This window comes from Saccopteryx bilineata, chromosome 5 (genome assembly GCF_036850765.1).
Source record: "Saccopteryx bilineata isolate mSacBil1 chromosome 5, mSacBil1_pri_phased_curated, whole genome shotgun sequence".
NCBI classification, from domain to species: Eukaryota; Metazoa; Chordata; class Mammalia; order Chiroptera; family Emballonuridae; genus Saccopteryx; species Saccopteryx bilineata.
Window position 1 is genome coordinate 6,935,464 of NC_089494.1, and position 25,977 is coordinate 6,961,440.

A 25,977-nucleotide genomic window follows, 5' to 3' on the forward strand; every position below is an offset into this window, starting at 1 on the left:
AGAGCGTTTATTCAAGAGCAGTAATGACAGTGATAACCACACAGGGATGTCTAACTGTCTTCCCTGGTGGAGCCTACCTAGTTTTAAGGCCGACACTTGCTGGGAATATGTGGTGGAGAGAGGATGCATGACTTAGAACTCTAACGTTGACTGTTAAGTGCTCCTATTTCCTTTAAGGCAGAGAGGCCAATATGAAGGATTTACAGCTATAGCTGGTCCATTCCTTCCAGAAGTGTTTTACTTGCACATCGCCCAGAACAATGGACCTAATGTTTATTTATATAGAATTTTTACATGCACACACACACACACATCTCCCACCTATCGACTGTATGAAATTGGGGATATTGTTTCAGTACTGTTCAAAATAAATTTACATTAGGACCGGTTGTAATGTCATTGATTGTGAATGGAAACAGTATTTGTGGAGTTCTGGTGAGACAACTTGAGGTGCTGATCATTATAAATTACTCTAACAAGGACAGTTTTTTATCTTACAACTGTTTATTATTGCAATATCAAAATTAAGAAAAAAGTTTAATTTTTTCAAATACACATGTATTACATATTATTAAAATTGCTTAAAACATATGCTATCAAAAATGAAAAATTCCATACTTTCACCTCCCTGAAATGACCACTATTAGAGTTTGGTATACATCCATCTAAAACGTTGTTTTAAAAATATTTATTAACGTTAATTGCAAAGTATTCTTCACAGATCAATGTATGTAATACTTATGTAATTTTTGAATCCTCATATTAAAACCAACCCGTGAACTCACCACCCGGATTGAGAAATAGATCACGATGCTGTTAAAGAAAAAAAGCTCACAGGCACCGGCAGCAGTGTGGTGTTACAGGAAGGAAGGGTGTGGTGAGGGGCGGCAGACCAGGGAAAAGGGGGATCAATGGTGACCTGAGGTGCTGAACTCACAGTGCAGTGTACAGACGATGGATTACAGAATGGTACACCTGCGACCTGTGTCATTCTATTAACCAGTGTCTCCTCAATACATTCAATTAAAACGACACCACCAACTCATGAACTCACCACCCAGATTAAGAACTATATCACAGAAGTACTGAAGATCCTTGGGTGTTCCTTTCTATCCTAATCCCTGTATTTTCCTGAGTGGCGGCCACTATCTCAAACATGCTCAATGAAACGTGCTTTTCTTCTTATTTTACCCATATTTAATATCCCTAAAAATGTTAGTCTTGCTTGCTTTGGAACTTTATAAAAAATACCATGCTCCCTATATTCTTCTGTGACTTGCTTTTTCAACATTATGTTTCTAAGATATATATATATTGCATTCATTTTAATTCATAATATTTCTATTTTCTGAAATATGCCATAATAGATTTCTCTTGAAATGGATAGTTGGGTTGAACCGAGGTTTTTGCTGTTATAAACAATGCTTTTACAAACATTCCAGTGCTTACAAACTAAAGTTTCCCTAGACTCTAAGAGTAGAATTACAGCATTACACATATGTGCCTGTTTAACTTGACACTTTTTATAGCCAAACCATTTTCCAAAGTGTTGCACCCATTTTCAGTCCTAGTAGCAATATATCAGAGTTTCCATTGCTTCACCTTATTATCAACACTTGATAGTTAGGCTCTTCAGTTTTTGCCAGTGAAGTGGAAAGAAAATGGTATCTCATTGTGATTTTAATTATAGTTTCCTAATTACTAATTAGATTGAGCATCTTTTCCTATATTTATGGTCGCTATGTTTCTCTTCTAGAAAATGACTTTGTGCCTTTATTTTTTTGTGACAGTTAATTTTTGTTTAGGTAATTAAATTTACAGAAGTTGCAAAAAGTGATACTGAGTTCCTATACCTTTACCCGGCTTCTCCTTATGTTAACATCTTACTTTACCATCAAATACTTAGCAGAGCTATAAAATTAACCTTGGCACAGTATTATTAAATAAAGTATAAAATTTATTCAGATCTTTCCAGCTTTTCCAAAACTATCATTTTTTCTTTTTGAGAGTCGGGTCCAGGATCCTACATTGCAGTTACTTGTGTTGCTGTTACTTTTGCAATTTCTGACAATTCCTCAGCCTTCTTTCATGACCTTGATACTTTTGAAGAGTACTGGTCAGTGATTTTGTAGGATATTTGTCAATATGGGCTTGTCTGATGATTTCTCATGATTAGATTGATATTATGCATTGTTGTGAAGAATACTGCAGAAGTGATGTGCATCATTATCAGGGGGTACATGATGTCAATCACTTGGCTAAGCTGCTATCTGCCAGTATTTTAAATCATTATATTTTCCTTGTAATTACTAGACTGTATTTTGGGGAAGATTTTTTTGAGATTATGCAATTATTCTGTTTCTGGTTGAACTTCCACCAACTGATTTTAGAATTTTTTTAATTGGGCTGTTTGTCATTTAATTTTTTGGAGTTAAAAAATATTCTACTAGCCCTGGCCGGTTGGCTCAGCGGTAGAGCATCGGCCTAGCGTGCGGAGGACCCGGGTTCGATTCCCGGCCAGGGCACACAGGAGAAGCGCCCATCTGCTTCTCCACCCCTCCGCCGCGCTTTCCTCTCTGTCTCTCTCTTCCCCTCCCGCAGCCAAGGCTCCATTGGAGCAGAGATGGCCCGGGTGCTGGGGATGGCTCTGTGGCCTCTGCCTCAGGCGCTAGAGAGGCTCTGGTCGCAACATGGCGACGCCCAGGATGGGCAGAGCATCGCCCCCTGGTGGGCAGAGCATCGCCCCTGGTGGGCGTGCCGGGTGGATCCCGGTCGGGCGCATGCGGGAGTCTGTCTGACTGTCTCTCCCCGTTTCCAGCTTCAGAAAAATGAAAAAAATGAAAAAAAAAAAAAAAAAATTCTACTAGCCCTAGCCAATTAGCTCAGTCAGTTAGAACATCGTCCCAAAACACAAAGGGTGCAGGTTCAATCCCTGGTTTGGACACATGTGGGAAGTGACCAATGAATGCATAACTAAGTGGAACAGCAAATGAATGCTTCTGTCTCTCTCTTTCTGTCCTCCTCTCTCTTCTTTCTGACTCTCTAAAGTCAATAAGTAACTAAAAAATTCTAGAAAGTAATCCTTTTAACAGTTACTATAGGTAAATATTTTCTTCCCAGTTTATGAGTTTTCTTTTCATGTTATTAGTGTTAACTTCTGAAGAACAGGATTTTAAGTTGCATTTTTTACCTTTTTAGTGCTGAGATATATATATATATATATATATATATATATATATATATATATAATTATGACTAATTTTTATATATTAATCCCTTATCTAGCCATCTCTCTATATCCTTATTAATTTCCATACTTTGGATATACTATAGTTTCCTTTGAATTTTCTGTGTAGATAATCACATCATCAGCATGTAATGAGAAATTTGTTTCTCCCATTTTAATCTATTTTTTTAATGTTCCTGAACAGGCAACCCACAATTGGTATTTTCCACACCTATAAATGATTAAAGTTCAATTTTAAATGAAAGCAACAGTAACAGGCATTTTTTTCTTATTTCTCATTTTTTTGATGTATTCATATTAATTTTGATAATGTGGCAGCTGGTTATTAAAGGGCTCAAAAATTTACCTAGATACATGTCTTTGGGTTTTATTTATTTGTTTGTTTTTATTATTTTCAGTTTTCTAAATTTTCCTTTGGAATTTCAAAGAGGACTGGTATATCTTTTTTCCAGGCTCAAAAGCATTGATTTGTTCATTCATTTATTCACTCAACCATTGTGTGATGAACAAGCGTCATGTTCAGATAGAGAAATAAATATTTATTCTCTTTAGGAAAATGATCCTGCTTATCTACTGGCAAAGAAGAGATGCGCCCGAAAGGCCACAATTAGGAAGTGACATGTCCCGGAAAGGAGATATACCCAGAGGAAGTGCTAGTCCTGAGGGGCAGGGATGGCTGCCTGCCTTTCCTCCAACCTCCCATGAGGTGAAATAAACTTGATTTATGCTTTGTGGGTCGAGTTCCACGTGGAGTCTTAAAGGGAGCATCTTTAAGATAGTACATGGTTGCTAAAGGAAGGAGCCTTTATGGTATTTTTATGCTTTAGAACCAGGAGTGCTGTGTCAATGCGTAGTGAAGACCCACAAGAGATATGAGATTCTGTTTTTGGTAGTAAGAGCTTTACATTTTCTGTTGTAGAGTGAAGGGAGGAAAAAGGAAGTTTGCTTCTCATGGAAGATTTTTGAAATACGTTATATTACTTAGGATGATTGTAGAACCAAGTGATAGAAAACCCTGACCTAAATTGACTGTAATAATAAGGGAATGTATTATCTCACATATGTGGGAACCCAGAGGTTGTGCAGGCTCCAGGCCCAGTAGTCAGTGACCTCATATAATGTCATCAGGCTGCCTCTGTGCACCTCAGTGACCTCGTAGTAGTTCTTGAAGGCTGTGCGGACGGCTGCTAATGCAAGTATGTTCCGGCTGCGTGCTTTTTGAGCACACCCAACAAGGAATGGGAGAATCCTATCTGCCAATCATGATATCGATTGTAGCCCCCAGGGGAGTCATGCTCTGATTTTATTAGAGTAAGGAAGATCTGCCTTTGAAGCTGAGATGAAAAAAATTAGGTTTTTGTTAGGAAAGAGGAAAAGGGGATTGAATCTTGGGTAGACAACAACTTCCAGGCAGCACAGTTTTTATTAGATTATAATATGTGTTTCTATAATTTTTAAATTGAATAAACAATGTTATAATTTAATAGAGGAAAGTCATTCATAATTATCCCTTTGTAAAATAACACCATTTTTAGGTATCTCTTTCAATCTTATAAATGTTTTTACCTAGTTAAATTATACTATACATACATACATTTTATTTTTTTCATAGTCATTCTTTTCTCTTTTTTTAGGTGAGATGGAAAGATAGTTAGGCAGACTACATGCACCCCAACTGGGATCCACCCAGCAACCCCATCTGAGGCTGATGCTCGAGTACTGAGCTATTTTTATTTATTTATTTTTTTTTTTACTTTTCTGAAGCTGGAAACAGGGAGAGACAGTCAGACAGACTCCCGCATGCGCCCGACCGGGATCCACCCGGCACGCCCACCAGGGGCGACGCTCTGCCCACCAGGGGGCGATGCTCTGCCCATCCTGGGCGTCGCCATGTTGCGACCAGAGCCACTCTAGCGCCTGAGGAAGAGGCCACAGAGCCATCCCCAGCGCCCGGGCCATCTTTGCTCCAATGGAGCCTTGGCTGCGGGAGGGGAAGAGAGAGACAGAGAGGAAAGCGCGGCGGAGGGGTGGAGAAGCAGATGGGCGCTTCTCCTTTGTGCCCTGGCCGGGAATCGAACCCGGGTCCTCCGCACGCTAGGCCGACGCTCTACCGCTGAGCCAACCGGCCAGGGCCTACTGAGCTATTTTTAGCACCTAAGGCTGATACACTCCAACAGAGCCATCTTCAGCACCTGGACCCATGCTTGAACCAATCGAGCCACTGGCTGCAGGAGGGGAAGAGGCAGAGAAGGGGGAGGGAGGGGAAGAAGCAGATGGTAGCTTCTCCTGTGTGCTCTGGCCGGGAATCGAACCTCGGATGTCCATACACCAGCCAGGGCCTCACAGTCATTTCTTATGTCACTGTATCTTCAAATTATTTTTCTAAAATACATAATAATCAATTGAACAATTATACCATGATTTTATCACTTACTATTATTGGGAATCTAGATTACTTTTTTACTGTGTCTGGTTTTTTTGTTTGTTTTTTTTTTAATTTTTATTTATTGATTTTAGAAAGAGAGGAAGGGAGAGAGAGAGATTGAGAGACAGAAACATCGATCTATTTTTATATGTGCCTTGACTGGGAATGCTCTAGCCAACAGAGCCATCTGGCCTGGGCTACTTCTGTGAATCAGTTTTTTAAAAATAAACTTTATTTTTTACAACAATTCCAGATTTACAGAAAAGTGGTCAAGATACTATCTGTACTCAGAGTTCTCATATACACCTGTACCAACTTTCCCTATTAGCATGTTTATGTGTATGTTACTTAGTATGTTTCATTAGTAAATTTATTTTTTATGGTTCATGAACCAGTGCTGCTAAGTTATTTTTAACGGAAGTCCATACTTTTATTCAGAAAGCCTTGATTTTTATAAAAATCGAGTATTTCCCCACCCAGGCTACCTGTGCATTGCATGCAGTTGCTGTGTCTCCTCAGGGTCGTCTTGGCTGTGGGAGTTTCTGAGTCGTTTTTGAAGGGAAAATTTTCAACGTAGACTAGGCTGAAGTGTGGTTCTGCAATCTGTTTTCATCACTCTGCCCCCACTTTTCCTAAAGTCCCCCTTCCATACTTGCTGCCTTCTGCTCTGTCGTACTACTGAGCCAGAAACAGGGAAAATCGCATGTTCTCTTCTCCAGATTAAAGAAAATAGTATGTAAATATATGCATCCAAGTACGCTGTGTATTTGCCACATTTTGTTTTCACTGTGTTGTTACCGATGTTCTGGGTCCTACGTGTGCAACAGACTGCAGAATGTGGAAAAGAAGCAAGGCTCAACAATGTGCATGATTTTAGGGAAGCCCCTGAGCTCTGGGCCTGAAGAGCTTAACATCAACAGGAAGGGAGCAAAGGGAAGGCGGGAAGCATTTGTGGATATAAAGAGAAGGTACGTGGTGGGGGAAGGGTGAAAGGTGGGGGAAGGGCGACAAACAGAAGGCGACGGAAAATGATTTGAGTTTGGGTGATGGGCACACAACATAATCAACAGTTCAAATGCTATAGAGATGTTTACCTGAAACCTTACATACTCTTGTCGATCAATGTCACCCTGTTAAAGTTAATTTTCTAAATAAAATTTTAAAAAAGAGGGAAGGTAGATGGTAATAAAGTTCTCTTATACTTTTTTTAGAGATTTTATTTATTAACTTTAGAGAGAGGTGGAGGCAGGAAGCATTAACTCGTAGTAGTTGCTTCTCATATGTGCCTTGACCGGGCAAGCCCAGGGTTTCAAACCGGGGACCTCAGCATTCCAGGCCAGAGCTCTATCCACCGTGCCACCACAGGACAGGCTGTTCTCTTATACTTTATACTGATATTTTCAAGAAGGTGCGCTAGAAATTGTGGATGAAGCTGACAGCCACTAAAGACGTGTTAGCGATCGCACATGGCGCGAGGAAAGGAAGATCTCGGATCTGGCCCGTTCTCCTCCCCTCCCTTTCCACTTGCTCTGCTCTGACCAGGGTGCCCTCAATGCTGAAACTTTCTCCAAAGCCGATCCTTAGAGGCCACCAGGTGGAGCCCAACAGTCACAAAAAAGAGCCCCCTCCTCAGCCTGATTTGCTTCTTGTCTGCCAGCCAGAGAGCACCATACCTCCTGGAAAGGACTTTCAAAGTCTGAGCTTGGTCATGCAAGTTCATAGGATTACATCACTCAGCCTCTTCCTCAGGAAAGTCTTCAGATAAGGGAAACATACTTAAAAAGGTGAAATAGTCTTTTTTCAGAAGAAAGACTGCCTAGAACTGTTTTTCAATTTTCTAACCCTGTAGGCTATGCCTCCATACAACAAACTAATTTCTCCTGTGTGTTTTTCTACCAACCTAGTTACTCTTTCATTTTCCTACTGTTTACAGTTTAACGGAATTTAACGACCACCTACCCATATTTACCTCATAAGAAATTCAGTGTCTATCAGATTTGAATGGAACAGTAAAAGTATTTGATTGCATCAGTTAACAAATATTTCTGATTGTCTGATAACTAACACCTTCTGGGTACAAAGCCGGGAGAGGAAGGAAATGCCAGGCAGACCCCCCCCACCCCCAACCATGGCCTTCTCCACCACACACATCATCACCGGAACCTCCCTCCCTCTCCTTCGTCCTCGCCCAGTCACTGCGATGCCACCGCTGTCCCTCACAGTAAAACGAGCAGCACTGTGACCCGTTCTCTAGTTCTCATTTCAAAGACCTCCCATTAAGGCTAGACAAGCCCGTGTTCAACCAAAACTCCCCAGCCGTGCCATACTTGCACTGACCTATTCCTTTTCCCTCTTCCCCCCTCCCTTAAAGCTACCAAGGCTTGCTAGAGAAAATAATATAAATATGTCAGTTTGTTCTAGGTCAATTCATGTGGTACATCTTCAGTTTGTCTTCAGTGTGGCCAAGAAACACTGTTCTGTTCCCCACAGGAGCTGCTGTAAAACTTTTCAATTTTCTTCAAAATTTATCCTTAAATGTTCAAGAAAAAGGAACCGTGACAAATCCAGGGGAAAGAGACCATAATGATATCTCCGTGCTCACAACACCCTGGAAGGGAAGTGAGACTGTAGACGAGACGTCAGGACGAGTTTCACAAAGGTCTGGGAAAACACAGGCGTGGGTGCTACTGCAAGAGTGTCTAATGGGACAGATGATTGAAGAGGGTTGGGAAGTTCTTAGAACTGTACATTTGATTATGTAATTACAAATCCTCGTGGCGAGGAAGTCAATGTGGCTTTTTAAATATCCTGGACTATCCAGCCCCAAATATGAGAAGTATGAAATATGTTGTGGTACGTAATAAAAAGCAATGATCCCTAAAAGCCAGCAAGGGTTCACTAAGACATTACAAGGGTTTCAGTCACATTACAGGACTAAGAGCAATGAAAACGGGGTGGACGGAATGATAGAGGTGAACAAGGCTCAACTAGATCTCTCATGACAATTCTAAGAACGAGATGAAAAATCATTTTTCTTCCCCAAAACTCAAAAACACTGGTACGTAAAGACACAAGCAGCCTCATGTTCATTGCAGCATTGTTCACAGTGGCCAAGACATGAAAACAACCGAAAATCCCTTCAATAGATGATTGGATAAAGAAGATGTGGTACCTATACACTATGGAATACTACTCAGCCACAAGAAATGATGACATTGGATCATTTACAACAATATGGATGGACCTTGATAACATTATACTGAGTGAAATAAGTAAATCAGAAAAAACTAAGAACTGTATGCTTCCATACACAGGTGGGACACAAAAATGAGACTCATGGACATGGACAAGAGTGTGGTAGTTACCAGGGGGAGGAAAGAGAGGAGAGGGAGGGGCACAAAGAAAACCAAATAGAAGGTGACGGAAGACAATTTGACTTTGGGAGATGAGTATACAACATAATCAAATGTCAAAATAACCTGGAGATGTTTTCTCTGAACCTATGTACCCTAATTAATCAATGTCACCCCATTAAAATTAATTGTCTAAATAAAAAATAAATAAAAGAAAAAATTTTCTAACAACTAGAGGTCTCCGGTACTAGAGGCACCAAAGTGTCACTGACACCAAAGAGGGCAGCATGTCTGGTGGCCTCCACGAGGCCCCTCCCAAAGCTGAAATCACTAGTCTATCCATGTCAACATTCTACTTAAACTTTCTGTTTAAGATTCTAAAATAGGGGTTCTCCACTTGAGTTTATATTTATATATTGGCTGGACGTTGTTAAAAAGCGTTGATTTTGAAATCATAGAACCTTGGTTCTCATCATTTTCTGTTCCAAACACCTTCGCCTGTGTGTTCTGGCTTGATTTATGACACATCTTTCTAGTCAGGGTCGGGGGTCATCAATCGTCCCCATCCACCTATCTGACCAGGCGGCAAATGTTCAGAGTATCCCGTCCTAAAGGAGCTCACGGCCAGGTAAAGAACCCGCGTGCGCAATTCCAATACAAACAGATGAGAGCTATCACAACAGTGCCATTAGAAGCTGGAGAAGCACCCAAGAGGGAGGACCTCTGACTCAGGGAACATTGCCCGACAGAACAACTGATAACAGTTGAAAGGTTGAGTATTTCCCTAAATGATCCCTAAATGGGGAGAGGAGAAGGCCACTGTTGGGAAAGGGAGTGTGTGCAGTGTGCAAAGGTCGGGAGCTCCGAACAGAGCCAGCTTGGGAAGCGGCAGGCAGCGAGGCGTGAGTGGGGACCGCAGGCGCTGCGGCCGTGCTCAGAGAACTGTGGCTCAAGGCCGTCGCCCTAACCAGCCACCCAAGCTGGACGCCGGAAAGTACATCCAAGATTCTGTCCTTCTCCTTCACGCCCCATTTGTAATCGGTCATCATGCCTGAGAGCACTGACCTTCATCTCCCCTGAATCTTTTCCTTTGCTCTGTCTCCTTCACTGTGGCTCCTTTCCGGAAGGTCCTCCCGTCTCCACTTGCTGCAATAGCCTGGGACGATGCTGGCTTCCAGGCATGTCCCTTCCCAGCCACTCTGCGCTCCCAGGCAGTGACCTCTTAGCAGAGAGGCTTCCGTTCTCCAGCAAACAATTCTGGATTTCCACCTTCATCCCCCTCCTCTAAATTTCCAGAAAATTCTTTTGTTCCAAGGAAGAACTTACAACATTCTGCTTCATGCTACAGTTAGAGCTCAAAGACACAGGCCCTCCAGTCTGTCTGCCTTACCCCTTCACCGACAGCTGAGCCCCACAGCCCTGTGAACCACGCGATGGTCATGGGGCCTTGGGCCCTTACCTCTAGTTAAAACTACTGACCTGGGCAACTACCTGTCTCAAACTACATCAGTAAGACGTTCTACCCTTGAAATTCTGTACATACTGTGGTCTAGACTTCGGTAAGTGACCTGCAGAGGACCAGCAGTGCCAGTTTGGGACCCTGGATGTTACAGAGCAGATAGGTGGTGACTGTGAAGAAAGAAGCAGAACGCTACATCTCTGAGTAGAAAGGGACAGAGAAGCGATACTACGAGGGGGCGCTGTGCCGGCCAAGGTGGCCCAGAGTGAATCTGTGACTCCTTTCCCGCCCCGTTATTTCTGAGTTCCTCATGAGGCCTGCCGACACTTCTGGCCCTGGGTTTTAGGAGAGCCACCAGTTTCTTACATTAACCACCGCTTTTATTCAAATCAGCTTCAAACAGGGTTCCGCTGCAATCAAACTAATCCTGAGACATTTATAGGCAAGCCTTCCTCATTAGGCTATATTTCCTTTGAATAAAGAAATCATCGTTTTCTACCTTTCTATTTCTCACATAATATAGCACAGTGACTTACACATAGTTGATCGACATTTGCCTTGTGAACTGAATTTCAATACAGAAGAAGTAAATGACTTTGGACTTGAATAATTAGTAGCAATTAGGCAGAAGAAGTCTGATACTTCTAAGGGAAAAAATTCAAAAGAAAGCTTCTTTGGCTAAACTCAGTTTTTAGGCATAGCTTCTGCGAAGCTAACCACACACATTCACACCCACAGAAAGTACTACCTTCTTCCCGCCCCTGGTCCGATCTGGCAGAGACGGGAGCGGAGACCCAGGCAGGCCCAGCACACGTGTTCTGATTGGGGAGCGGTGAGCTCAGCTCCTAAAGATCAGTAACTGATAGGCAGAACCAAACGGCAAGGCGACCACCAACATGCCTGGCAGCTGCAGCCCACACCCCTCATGAGGCATGTGTCATCTGAGAACTGCATCATGAAAACCTGCCACATTTTATTTAAGATAAATTTTCTCTTTTTCATAAAGATTGTAAAAGGCATATTTCCATATAAGATCATTTTTTATGTCTGTATAATAAGAAGGTAGAGAAAAAGCTGAGTTTCCATCTAGATATGAGAATCTTCATTTTTTTTATTTTAAAAAGTACAAAATTAACATATGGTTATTATTTTTAATATTCTTTTTTTAGATTCAGCAAATGTCCTCAGTGCTTCCAAGGGCGACCCCTTCCTCAGTTGTTACTGTTCTCTGCCCACAAGAGAGAGGGCTCCTGATGAGGCAGAGCCCGGCTGGGAACAAAGGGGCCGGGCAGGTCGTCCGGGCACCCAGAGAAACTCACACCCTGCAGGTTTCCCGACTACACCCTTACAGCTCAGACGTGGAGGCAGAGAAGCCAACAGTGCACACAATGGGACACGCCAGAACGGCAGATAAAGGCAAGGCTGGATTTCCTGCTGGGATGTGGGAGTCCACCCTTTCCACGGCCAAGCAGAGCGTGGTGGCCACCATCAAAGCAGGCCTGGTGGTACAGCCACTACGGGCTTGGGAGCGGACGGTGAGAAACTGGCAAGCCTCTGAAAAGGACGATTTCGGGCTCAAGGGGGTGATGTCACTTTTGGATAATGAGTTAGGCTTAAAAATGATGACAATGCAGTCGGACCACTTGAGGGGGAAAAAGGAAGTGCAACTGTTCCTGAAGGGCCCGAGACCACACAAATCACCCTGAGCGCCCGTCACGGACAGAGGGGCACAGAGAGCGTCTCCAGCTGCACAGGGGCTGGAGCACAGATCTGATCTGGCTCACTTCTCTGGGCACAAGAGGCTAGCTACAGAATAAATCTGATCAGAGCAGCACACTGTGGCCATCCACTCGGTGTCGGCACTGATAACCAGGGAACATTCCCAGGAGCCTCCATCCTATACAAGTTAGATGACCAACAAGTCACTAAAATGGACCAAAATTGTCATAACAAACTGTTTTCTAGCTCTATGCTTTCATTTTCATTTCCTCTGAGGCACAAACCAGACACCATTAATAAAAAAAGAGCCAAAGATTTAAATAAAACTTAGGTTGCTTTTCTTTCAAAATGAATACCAATTGTAAGAAGAAAACAGGCACCATATTTGATCAAATAGCTGGGTCCAGCAGTTTCTTCAGATCAAAATTAAGGGGCTATTCATGATGCTCTGTGACTACATAATCTATATTTAAGTGAGATTGGTTTCTGACAGCTTCCATTAAAAAAAAAGTGCCATTTTCCTTTTCCTGCTTACAATTAATGCCATATGTGAAACCTCTGAAGATTATACCCAAAAAGCACATCATTTAAACATACTTTTATATTAATATTAAAGCATGGAAAATGGGGGTCCCCTGAATATGCCTGGAACTGGCATACCTCAGTGCTAGAGTCTGAAAGGAGGGGTCTGATTGGCTGATGCAATGAATTCCTTGCAGTTCACAAGTACAAATAGGATTCATGACATAAGACAAAATATGTAGAGACTTAGGATCTTATATTTTATGTAAAAAAAAAACCCCACAAAAACAAACCCAAAAGGTTGACTGCCTGGCATTTGAAGGACAATTTCTTAAGAAACGGGACCAAAATATGCCAAGTACTCATGCTTTAATAAAGAAGTAATCATTCAAATATACCACAAGAAGGTTTAGCTAAAGGCCCCCTAAAGCGTGTCCGGTATGGCGCTGGGTTTCCCTGCCAGAGCTCACCTACCCCAGGGCAAAATTGCTGTCCTCCTTCCAGTCCACGATGCGGCAGATGAACAGTGTGTTGGCATAATCTTTAGGCCGGGTCACAAAGTCTTGGGGACAGTCCTTGAGAGGCACGTATATCCTAGGCACCCGGTGATCCGAGGGAGAAAACAGGGCGTATTTCCTAAACAGCTCACTGTTCTTGTCGGCCAGGAGTTTGAGGAAGCCAGTCGCTGCTCGGGAGTGCTTTTTCTCCACAATGTAAACCACCTGCGAACACCAAAGATATGCTCAATGCTGTTGGGCTACAGGACCGGTAACAGTTGTGGGGGGCAGCGGGAAACTGCCTGGTCAACGAACTGGGTCCAGCAGTTTCTCTAGGTGCACATGAAGTGCCTCTCGGTGGAGCTGAGTGACTAAGTCACCGATATTTCTGTTGGTCTGTGGGGGGGACTGGGAAAGCCCTGCTGCTCTGTTGCTCCTCTAGTGCTGGAGTCCCTAGGCTGCCCGCCCCCCTCCTTTCCCCTTCCAGAACTCTCCTTCAGTTCTCTTGTTTTCCAGGGTTTTCTGTTTTGTTGTTTTGTTTGTTTCTTTGTTTTGGATTTTTCTGAAGTGAGAAGGGGGGGGGAGGCAGAGAGACAGACTCCCACATGCACCTGACCAGGATCCACCCGGCATGCCCACCAGGGAGCGATGCTCTGCCCATCTGGGGCGTTGCTCCCTTGCGGTGGGAGCCATTCTAGCACCTGAGGCAGAGGCCATGGAGCCGTCCTCAGCACCTGGGGCTGCAAGAGGGGAAGAGAGAGATAGAGAAAGGAGAAGGGGAAAGGTGGAGAAGCAGATGGGCGCTTCTCCTGTGTGCCCTGGCTGGGAATCGAACCCAGGATTTCTACCCGCCTGGCCAATGCTCTACCACTGAGCCAACTGGCTGGGGTGTTTTCCAGGGTTTAGAGTTGGACTTAGTAGGGAAGAGCAAGGAGAGACAAGTCTACGGCATCTCGTCTGAACCAGGAACCATTGCTTCTTGTGTTACTGTTGGACAGTATGAGACGTGTATAAAGCAGCTTGACCTTACTTGTGACACAGTGTAGGTTTCACATACAAGTGCTGTTTGGCCTTGTAATTATCATTTCAATTCATTAAGAAACTATAAAAAAATAAACAGGCAGGGAGAGAGCACCATTGGAGGGCAGTAGCAAATTACAGAACACAGGTCCCATCTCAAAAGGATTGCCTCTACTCAGTTCTGACCAAAGTCATTCCAGAATGTGCCCAGTGTTGCCGGATGTTTTGTTTTGTCAGGAGAAGCCAAAAATCTGATTTTTTTTTTATGTGAACGCTCCAATTTTTTTTTAAATGTAAGCTACCAAGTCAAGATTTTTCAATGCTGCTCAGGTCAAACAAAACACAAGTGTGTGAGTCAGACCTACCCCCAGGCTTCCCATTCATTAGAGGCTTCCACACCTAGCACGCCGGCTGGCACACGGTTCGTATTCAAAATGCTTATTAAAATAAAGATCTGGATAACTGGATAGGCCATACGGGTAACATGTATGCAATATAACTTAGAGATTCCTCAAGTCACTATGCAGGGGACTCTCTCCTAACGGACTCGCTGCACTGAGTGGCTGAACTGTTTTCCCGGGCGGACACACTGCCCCTGCGGCAGGCAGGGGGCCCTGCGCCGTGCGCCCTCACGGTGTGCCTGGGCACCACTTCCTCCCAGCTGCTGCTCAGCTGAGGCCAGCCGCGTCTGACCTCGTAGCTGACTACGCCAGGAGCACATGTAATTACAAAATAAAACTGGATTATGCAAAACAATAAAACAGGAAGCAAAATCAATTGTTTTTATGATAACATTAAATACTTTGGAAAAAACTAAAAAAGACTGCTTGAAAGCTTACTTTTGAATTAGATATGGGCATGACAACGAGGAAAACAATAAAGCAAAAAACTATAAAAATCTAGATGGAGTCAATATTAACATTCATTGCTACACCAGTGCCTAAATTCTCGCTTCATTTTAAATAACCCAAACTGGAAATCATAGATGCCACATTACAAGTGTGGTTTAAGCAGAAAAAAAAAACCAATGCACAAGTTCAATAAACATACCCACATATGAAGAAAAGGCCTTGGGCTTCATCCAAAGACGGGCAAACGAAAATATATGTATTGATATATGTTTGAAGTTATTAAAAAAGATTCACTTTTTACAATACCCTGCTGCCACTGACTGTTCTGATAAACTGACCAACTACAGTCCCAAGTGTCGCAGGAGAGACCCTGGACAGATGGCTCAGGTGGCAGTCATTTGAGCATATGAAGAAAATCTGTAAGCAATGACCTTTGCTGATCTCTGCAGTGATTTCTCATGTAAAGCACTGGTGCCCTGTGCCACGGAGGTGCGCTCATCTCTTCCTGAATTAAAAACAGACAGAAAAGAGAGAAGAGGAAGAATCAGTCAGATGCATATCTATTAGGCATAATCTATCAGGCATATAGATTCATGGGACTTTTCCTGAATACCATTTACCCCAAACTACTCGTTTTATAGAAATGGGAACCCAGGCCCTGTGGTTAGGTGACGTGGCTCAAGTCAATCACATCACCAACTTGTATTAATGATAACCCTCAGCAGGTCGCAATGTGCCTATTTCGCATTGTTCATATGCTAGGCATCACACATGTGGAGAGCATCAAACTATGGTGAATTAAACTCAGTCGCCTACGTGTCAACATGCCAAAAAACAAAAAACTAGATGTCAAATACTGCCCCTGCCCGCAATGAAGAAAAGAGATAGGTTAATTTATTACGCACTCTGCTGAAATAAAACAAAATCAAAATAAATGTTAACTTTTAAAAGTACTCTGGTATCAGCCATAACAAACAAAATTGTGGAAAATAGATTGTATTTATTAAATAAATAAATAAAAATGCCAACCTTGATTTTCCTGGCTTTCTTAGTGACATTACATAAAGAGCAAAGTACTTAAAGTCTTTTAATGTTTAATTTATTTTTTAAAAAACCTTATAAAAGGCACATTCACCCAAGAAACAGAAACCACATCTCCCTAGTAAAGAGAGTTTGGCTCTGTACCAGAAGTATTAAAAGCACTTGTGAACAAAAGCAGCAAATCATACACTTTTGAACATTTAATGTTTTGTATTTTCATGTGTTACATTGGATTTCCCCCACACTACAAAATATTCTTAGTAAACTATACTGGAGTTTCTGGATTCTTGGGGTCACAACCAGTTCAGGTGGGACCCTCTCCAGAGAGCTAAGAGAGACCTGTACTTATCATTTAGAGATTATCAAGGCCAAGATAAATAAATAAATCCTTTTCAGGACTGGCTGCCTCTTAGCCAAGTCTCAGCTTAAAGCCAACTTTTACCATTGTGGGCACACTCTGGAAACACTGACATAATCTGACCTACTGGGGCTCAGGAATGATCAACAGTTTCCTTTTCCATCTATGCTGAAACATACCTACCAGGGTGCCCACTGAAAGCAAAATTGTCATCGTTTTACGAAAAGGAAAAACAAACAAAAACTTTCCCATTGTTGATCACCCTGTCCATCGGTAGAAGAGGGACATCACCAAAGTTCATCTTTTACTTACCAGGCATCCCCAAACTACGGCCCATGGGCCGCTTGTGGCCCCCTGAGGCCATTTATCCGGCCCCCCACTGCACTTCCAGAAGGGGCACCTCTTTCATTGGTGGTCATTGAGAGGAGCACTGTATGTGGCGGCCCTCCAGCGGTCTGAGGATCAGTGAACTGGCCCCCTGTGTAAAAAGTTTGGGGACCCCTGACTTAGATCCTAGTTCAGGTTTCCAAAACATCTTATAAGAGATGCTTCCAGACACCTCTTATACTTTCAGGGGAAAAAAACCACACAGGTTATTGATCTGTTCCATAACATAGCTTGCCGATGTGTTCTGCAGAACTAGACAATTGAGGGAAGACAGGGAAGCTGGAATTACCATGAACAAGTACACTCTACCTCTGTATCTAATACCTGAGCTCCTGTCTCAGGAGCTAGCAGTCAATACAGGGCAGTGAGGGTTTTTCCAAGGCACCCCAAGTCCTGGGCACACAGCTTTCTGTGATGGTCACTGCTGGCTCCATTTTGTGACTGCTACTTTACAGTTCGCCCCAACAACAAGCAAGTCTTCAGTTCCAAAGGTTATGCCAGGCTGAATCCAAAGACAGAAGGCAAGAATGGCAGTGGGCCCAACCATGATCTTCAGATATCATACTTGAACATGACCTTTTCAGAATAAGGCTCTGTTCAGACAAAGGTGCATTTTGGAGTTGAACTAATAAAGTAAACTAAGTTTACAGCCCCCTGGGTGAGCATCATAGATGTATTCAATAAATACGAAGACACACATGCCAGGTTAGAAAGGTGAATCACCTCAATAAGTTTCCCATAACTACATCTCACCACACTGAACAACAAAGCTATTTTATGCCAATTTAATGAGCGAATCTACTGCATTGTTTAATCACAAGATCACTTATTTATTCATTTATTCCATGTGTATTTATTAAGCACTGGGCATTGAGAATTCAATAATGAATAAAAGAAATATGGTTCCAGCCCTTAGAGAACATATAACTTAATTTAAGCATAAAGTTATTGGTTGAGATGAATGGTGGGAAGGAAAGAATAGCCCCTTACGAAGAAGAGGAGAGGACATATGACTTACATTACGAGGTCAGGGAAAGGCTTTGTGTGGCAGTGACCTTTAAGCTGAGACAATGAAGATGTGTGTAGGAGTGAAGACGGGGACAAGTGGGTGGGGAACGTCAGCAGAGAAGAGGCAGAGGTGGGAAGTTCTCAGCACAATCAAGGAAGAGAAAGAAGCACGTGGCTGGAGCACAGCGAGCAGGAACGTGCGTGACAAGAGATAAGAAGGATAGATGGACGAGAGTCAAATGGGGGGGGGGGGTCTTCCAGGATGTAAGAGTCTTGAATTCAAACCTAAACACAATGAGAGGCTCACTAAGAATTTTGTGCAAGAAAATGGCACTGTCCAACGTGAGATCAGAACAGGCTTAGACCAACAGGAGTCCAGACATGGAATGTCATGCTTAGACGCAAGCACTGGAGATGGAACTGAAAGGATCCATCTGTGACCTGTTTTCGGAGTTGATGAAACAGACTTCGGTGGTGATTAGATAGAGTGTAGGATTACGTCCAGCTTTCCCGCATACGCAACACGCTGATGAGGAGGCACCATTACTGGCACAGGAACTAGAGAATAAAGTGAAGATCAAGATTTCTATTTCAGAGGTGGTTCTCAATATTTGAGAGGCCACCTGTGAAACCTTCAAGTGATAATGTTGGGAGGCAGTTCAACATGAAGTTGTGGAACTCAAAATGAGAGATCTGGGCTGCGGCTTTTTTTTTTCTTTTACAGAGACAGAGAGAGAGTCAGAGAGAGGGATACAAACAGACAGGAAGGGAGAGAGATGAGAAGCATCAATCATTAGTTTTTCATTGCGACACCTTACTTGTTCATTGATTGCTTTCTCATATGTGCCTTGACTGGGGGGCTATAACAGACTGAATAACCCCTTGCTCGAGCCAGCGACCTTGGGTCCAAGCTGGTGAGCTTCGCTCAAGCCAGATGAGCCCACGCTCAAGCTGGCGACCTCGGGGTCTCGAACCTGGGTCTTCTGCATCCCAGTCCAACGTTCTATCCACTGTGCCACCGCCTGGTCAGGCGGCTGCGGCTTTAAATATAATTTTTGTGCTGAGAACTTCCATGTTTATTCTTTCCAGACCAAGCTGGAGGGTCTAACCCAAGTCTGTTGAATTACTAAGTTCATTAAGCTCTTCCTCTACTATGTGCTCAATGGGAAGTAATGTGCTGCCACAGTTAAGGAGGAAGAGAGCTCGCTGGGGAAGTGACTTGGGGCCTGAAGAATGTATAGATGGTTTGAAGAGATAAGAAGTTGAAGGGCATTTCAGGTACAGGCCAGAACTCATGCAAAGGCCCAGAGCTGTGAAAGGGCTTGACGTGGTAAAGGGGAAGAGATTTATGTTGCTACTAACAGGTGGAGGACACAGTGCTGGGCACACAGGGCCTGGGGCAGGGAGAGGGAAAAGGCTGACAGAGAGGTGGGTGGAGCCCTGCGGCAGCAACTCTAGTTACTGCCCAATTATCTAGTCTCTTCCTTCCTAGTTGTAAGAACTCCAATTTTTAGCTGGGTACATGAGTTAAAGACTACATTCCTCCGCCTTTCTTGCAGTTATTTATTTTTCCTAAGATTTTATTTATTGATTTTTTTTTTTTTGTATTTTTCTGAAGTTGGAAACGGGGAGTCAGTCAGACAGACTCCCGCATGTGCCCAACTGGGATCCACCTGGCACGTCCACCAGGGGGCGATGCTCTGCCCATCTGGGCGTCGCTCTGTTGCAACCAGAGCCATTCTAGCGCCTGAGGCAGAGGCCACAGAGCCATCCTCAGCACCCGGGCCAACTTTGCTCCAATGGAGCCTTGGCTGTGGGAGAGGAAGAGAGAGACAGAGAGGAAGGAGAGAGGGAGGGGTGGAGAAGCAGATGGGCGCTTCTCCTGTGTGCCCTGGCCGGGAATCAAACCCGGGACTCCTACACGCCAGGCCGACACTCTACCACTGAGCCAACCAGCAGGGCCTATTTATTGATTTTAAAGAGAAAGAGAAGGGGGGGGGACAGGAAGCATCAACTCATTATAGTTGCTTCTTACATGTGTCTTGACCAGGCAAGCCTAGGGTTTCGAGCCAGCAACCTCAGCATTCCAGGTTGACACTTTATCCACTGCACCCCCACAGGCCCACAGGTCGGGCAGTAAGATGCAGTTTAAAGTGTTGTAAGTGACTTCTATGAAGTGTCCTTAAAGGACAGGTATTCCCCCTTTCTTCCTTCTTGCTGGCGAGAACGTGGATGTGACAGCTGGACCTTGGGCACTCATCCTGATCCTGGAGGCCAGAGGGCAGGGTGCTTCCTACTGCACCAGCCAGCACAGGAGAATGAGGTGAGGACTGTGGAGCTAACCGACAAGCTCTGGCCTGCCTACCTCTGGTCTTCTTCTATGTGAGATATAAATAAACTTCTTTCTTGTCTAAGCCCATTGATATTTTAGGATTTAATGCCACTCTCAGCAAGCATACTTTCCAACATACAGGTCCAGACGATGAAACTGACAAGTTTAGACACTACCTATCCTATAAAGGCAAGGGACGCATACATTTGAAAGCTATGAATTTTGTAGCGCTCTGGAGGAGAGAGACAATAGAAGCAGAGATCTCAGAAAGCTGGGTAGCACTCTAGCCAAGACGCTGTCCGAATCTGAATCAAGATCATGGCAGGGAGAACGAAGAGAGGCAAGATCTGACAGATTTCTGAGAAGGATGCTCAATGTGCCTCCATCACTATGAATGATTTAGTATACCAAAAAAAAAAAAAAAAAGGGGGGGTTAAGTTAAAGGCACGTTTGAGTGAGTACCAGGAAGACTACCTCGACAGAGCAATGAAACTCCGCGACAAAATGACCAGAACGGGCAGAGCTGCCGGCAGTTCTGCCGTTCGAAAGGAAGAGCTGGCCCAGGCACTCAGTGGTCCTTCTAGGTAAAAAAAATTCTAGAAACTACTGACTACTGATATTCATCTAAACAAGAGAATTTTCTAAAAACAAAACAAAACAGAAAAATGACTAATATAAGCAACTGTTCCTTATATTCCCCCAACAAACACCTTAGGAAGAAAAAGCCAGTGAAATCCTCATCTCTTTCTACAGATTATCTGAAACTTATATTTTAAACATTTAAAAAATAAAATGTGCCCTGGCCGGTTGGCTCAGTGGTAGAGCGTCGGCCTGGCGTGCAGAGGTCCCGGGTTCGATTCCCGGCCAGGGCACACAGGAGAAGCGCCCATCTGCTTCTCCACCCCCCCCTCTCCTTCCTCTCTGTCTCTCTCTTCCCCTCCTGCAGCCGAGGCTCCATTGGAGCAAAGATGGCCCGGGCACTGGGGATGGCTTCTTGGCCTCTGCCCCAGGCACTAGAGTGGCTCTGGTCGCAACAGAGCGACACCCCGGAAGGGCAGAGCATCGCCCCCTGGTGGGCAGAGCGTCGCTTCCTGGTGGGCGTGCCGGGTGGATCCCGGTCGGGCGCATGCAGGAGTCTGACTGTCTCTCCCCGTTTCCAGCTTCAGAAAAATACAAATAAATAAATAAATAAAATGTTATGGTTTGCTGGCACTGGTGTTGCCACTTACATATAGCAAGTGCAAACCCAATATCTGCTTTGGTAACAAAAGTGATTCTGATTTGGCCTTCTCATAAATCACCAGTATTCTGACCGGTCCGATGATTCTTAAGACTTTACGAATACCCAGGAGGCCTTCAGATGACCAGACTGATGCTGCGTGGTCCGTGAGGCCGTAAGAAGAGAAGAGCAACAAGCTGGGCAGAACGGCTTCAGTCCACGCAATAGGAGTGGCAAACTCCAACAAACCTAAGCTTTTTCCATATCTGGGTGAAGGTGTGGAAATTTAAATTTTCTAATGAAAACTGCAATTGTTTTTTGTAAGTGAAAGCATTTCCCTTCAGGCCTCTCAAAATCAATCAACCAGGGAAACCTAGGGCCCCTCTCCTCAGTGAAATGTAGAAGTGGCAACACTGCGTCCTCACAGGGGCAGGTGACATTCATGTCACAGTCATTTGCTATGATGCACGTCTGCCAGGCATAGTGAGTGTTGATGGTCAGTCTAGGACCGTACCTCTAGCCCTTGCCAGGGCCAGGCTCGGGGGACCAATGAGTTCCCTTTGTCACAAAATCCCTAGCTCAAATCAGTCTCTTACTCTGAAGTAAATAAAGCTAATGAAATCGTATGGTGCCAGAGTTCCCACACTGTGATCGCATACATTACCTCATCTGGGCCACGCCACAGCTCCACACAATGGGACAGGCAGGTACTGTCATTACAGTTTCACCAAGGAAATGGGAGTAAGGGACAGACAGAGCCGGTCGATGACGGTACGCAGAGATCTTGGTGTTGACCACGGTGACCTGCTCTCCATATAAGAAAGAATCAGAGCATCATGGGAAGAGCCATGGAAACCTCCATCAGGATACTGGGTAAGTGGTGCTGAACCCCCTGAAACACTGGAGTTAGCCCAGTAGGGGTCCTGTGTGTCTGTGGAGTGTCAGGCACTACAGACAACCCTGTCTCTGTCCCCCGAGAGTTCATGTGCTGGAAATGAGACAAAGAGAACAACAAACATTGAAAATAAATGTTGTTGATGACAGCTGGCAGGCAGTGTGCTCAAAGGCAGTAAGAAGGGAGACAGGCAGTTTGACGGTGAACCCGAGTTGAGAGTGGGGGGCTGAGTAAGAGCTGGCTACATGGATGGACGTGAAGAGCACTCCAGAAAGAGAGGAGAGCATGTGGAAAGGCACACCATCAATAGTAAACTGAGCCTGACCAGCGGTGGGGCCGTGTACAGAGTGCCGGCCTGAGGTGCTGAGGTCCCAGGTTCGAAACCCCAAGGTCACCGGCTTAAGTGTGGGATCATCAACATGATCCCATGGTCAATGGTTTGAGCCCAAGGTCTCTGGCTTGAGAAAAGGGTCACTGGCTCAGCTTGAGCCCCTGGTCAAGGCACATATGAGAAAGCAATCAATGAACAACTAAGGTGCTGCAATGAAGAATGGATGCTTCTCATATCTCTCCCTTCCTGTATCTCTCTCTGTTCCTTTCGTTAAAAAAATAATAATAAATAAATAAATTAAAAAAAAATAATAAAAAGAGTAAACTGAGAAGGAGAAAGGTCCTATGTGTCTAAATAAACTGCAGGGATCAGACTACGAAAGGCCTCCTATGCCAAAGAGTATGTCTTTTATATTTTAGGGATGGAAAGCAATTGAAAATTTTGAGAATAACATGTTCAGAGTTATATCTGATGAGAAGTCAATGGTCAGTCTATTGCTCCTTTGAAGATTGTCATTTTCTCTAGCTGCTTTTAAGATTTTTCTATTGGCCTTTGGTTTTCTAAAGTTTCATCTTAGTATATATGTTTGGTAGGGGTTTTTTAATTTAACTTGCAATTACTAGTCTTCTTAAATCTGTAGTTTGGACCTGACCAGGTGGTGGCACAGTGGATAGAGCATTGGCCTAGTTGCTGAGGACCCAGGTCCGAAACCTTGAGGTCGCTAGCTTGTGTGTGGGCTCATCCGGCTTGAGCATGGGGTTGCAGGCTTGAGCCCTGGCTTGAAGCCCAAGGTCGCTGGCTTGAAGCCCAAGGTCACTAGCTTGAAGCCCATGGTCGCTAGCTTGAGCCCAGGGTCACTGGCTTGAGCCAGGGGTCACTAGCTCAGCTGGCGCCCCATCTCCCGGTCAAGGCACATATGAGAAAGCAGTCAAGGAACAACTAAAGTGCTGCAACTATGAGTTGATGTTTCTCATCTCTCTCCCTTCCTGTCTGTCTGTCTCTCTCTATCTATCTATCTCTCAAAAAAAATCTGTAGTTTGGTATTTCAACTGCTATGAAATAATCTCAGCCATTAACTTCAAATTTCACCTTTGCTCATTTTCTTTCTCATCGCCTTCCATGACTAATTAAACAGACTTTCTCACTCTATTCTCTCTCCATCCTCAGTTCTTATCTCTTTGTCTCCTGGGATAATTTTTTCTTAGTGTTTTCCAGTTTGTTGGTTTTCTCTTCACCTTTATCCAATCTTCTGTTAAATCCATCCAGTGAGGGTTTTTTTCTTCAAACTCAATTACATACTTTTTTGTATTCACAGTTTCTCATTTCATTACTGTATATTTCTAGAAGTTTTAGTTCATACCTTTTCCGATTTGCTCTGTCACATTTCACCATTTCCTATTCTTTTTTTTTTTCCCCTGTATTCCTCTGAAGCCGGAAACAGGAAGAGACAGTCAGACAGACTCCCGCATGCGCCCGACCAGGATCCACCCGGCACACCCACCAGGGGGTGACGTTCTGCCCACCAGGGGGCGATGCTCTGCCCCTCCGGGGCGTCGCTCTGTTGCAACCAGAGCCACTCTAGCACCTGGGGCAGAGGCCAAGGAGCCATCCCCAGCGCCCAGGCCATCTTTGCTCCAGTGGAGCCTTGGCTGCAGGAGGGGAAGAGAGAGACAGAGAGGAAGGAGAGGGGGAGGGGTGGAGAAGCAGATGGGCGCTTCTCCTGTGTGCCTTGGCCGGGAATCGAACCCGGGACTTCTGCACGCCAGGCCAACACTCTACCACTGAGCCAACCGGCCAGGGCCTCACCATTTCCTATTCTTGTAGGTATCTTCAAGCTTTATCTTTTATTTCTTAAAACACAGTTTGTTTGCCTGACCAGGCGGTGGCGCAGTGGATAGAGCATCGGACTGGGATGCAGAGGACCCAGGTTCGAGACCCCGAGGTCACTGGCTTGATCACGAGCTCATCTGGTTTGAATAAAAGCCCACCAGCTTGAACTCAAGGTCGCTGGCTCCAGCAAGGGGTTACTCGGTCTGCTGAAGGCCAGCGGTCAAGGCACATATGAGAAAGCAATCAATGAACAACTGAGGTGTTGCAACACGCAATGAAAAACTGATAATTGATGCTTCTCATCTCTCTCCATTCCTGTCTGTCTGTCCCTGTCTATCCCTCTCTCTGACTCACTCTCGGTCTCTGTAAAAAATAAATAAATAGATATATATATTTTTTAAAAAAAACAGTTTGTTTTTATAGATGGCAGTGATTCCAATATCTGATGATGTTTATGAAAGGCTGTTTCTGTTCACGATTTGAGATTCCTTGGTTGACTCAGCTGAATGAGGGCTACAATTCCATGGAAGAGCTGATATGTATCGGGTCCACCCTCACCGTGACGGTGCACAGCCACCGGGGGTCCCATCTTCATGTGAGGAGTCTGGGCTTTAATTGTGGTCCCTGTAAGTGCTGGCCACATCTGCAAAGTCGCCTGGCTTCTCCCTTCTGATTTGAACCTGGTAATGCTTGTCAGCTCTTTCATGCTTTTTTTAAGTGCTTTTTTTTATTTTATCTAAATATTTTTGGCTTTTTAAGTGGGAGGGTGTGTGTGTGAATAACAGCCCACCATTACTATTAACAGAAAGTCCTAGGATTTATATTTGAGAAGTGTTTTCCAGATGGCAGTATCGAGCATGGTTAGGGAGCAGTGACCGGTGAGGTCAGGGGAGGGACAATAGTGATCTGTGCAGGGGACACAAAGGTAAACAGGAAGTTGCTATGACAATGCCCAATGTCATGTTAAGACAGAAGCACAAGGGACAGAGAAAAGAAGCAGGTATTCTCACATACATTTTTCTCAGTGACCTCATGAGGGAAGTATTACTATTCTGATTTTTAGAGATGAGTTATCAGCAGGTCAAAGAGGTAAAGTAACTTAAGGAGATGGTTATAGAGGGCGAGTCATAACCCAGTATGACTCCAAATCCAAGCTCTTCCCACCACTGTGTGATGAGATCTGGAGGAAAGATAGGAACAGGTGGACGGGCTCCAAAGAGAATGGCACATATACACTATGGAATACTACTCGGCCATAAGAAATGATGACTTCGGATCATTTACAACAAAATGGTGGGATCTTGATAACATTATATGGAGTGAAATAAGTAAATCAGAAAAAAACAAGAACCACATGATTCCATACATTGGTGGAACATAAAAACGAGACTAAGAGACATGGACAAGAGTGTGGAGGTTACCAGGGATGGGGGGAGGGAGAACACGGGAGGGAAGGAGGGAGAGGGTTAGGGGGAGGGGGAGG

General features: G+C 44.2%; 1 protein-coding gene across 1 annotated transcript in view; it reads right to left on the reverse strand.

The window, feature by feature from the left end:
• Positions 1–25,977, reverse strand: part of DIS3L2 (DIS3 like 3'-5' exoribonuclease 2) — a 334,423-nt gene that overhangs the window by 182,432 nt on the left and 126,014 nt on the right. The window contains exons 7-8 of the mRNA XM_066233727.1: positions 15,525–15,598; positions 13,200–13,447 (exon numbers count right to left, since the gene is read on the reverse strand). Of these exons, the coding sequence (XP_066089824.1) occupies positions 13,200–13,447; positions 15,525–15,598 (322 nt within the window). The remainder of the gene's footprint in view (positions 1–13,199; positions 13,448–15,524; positions 15,599–25,977) is intronic.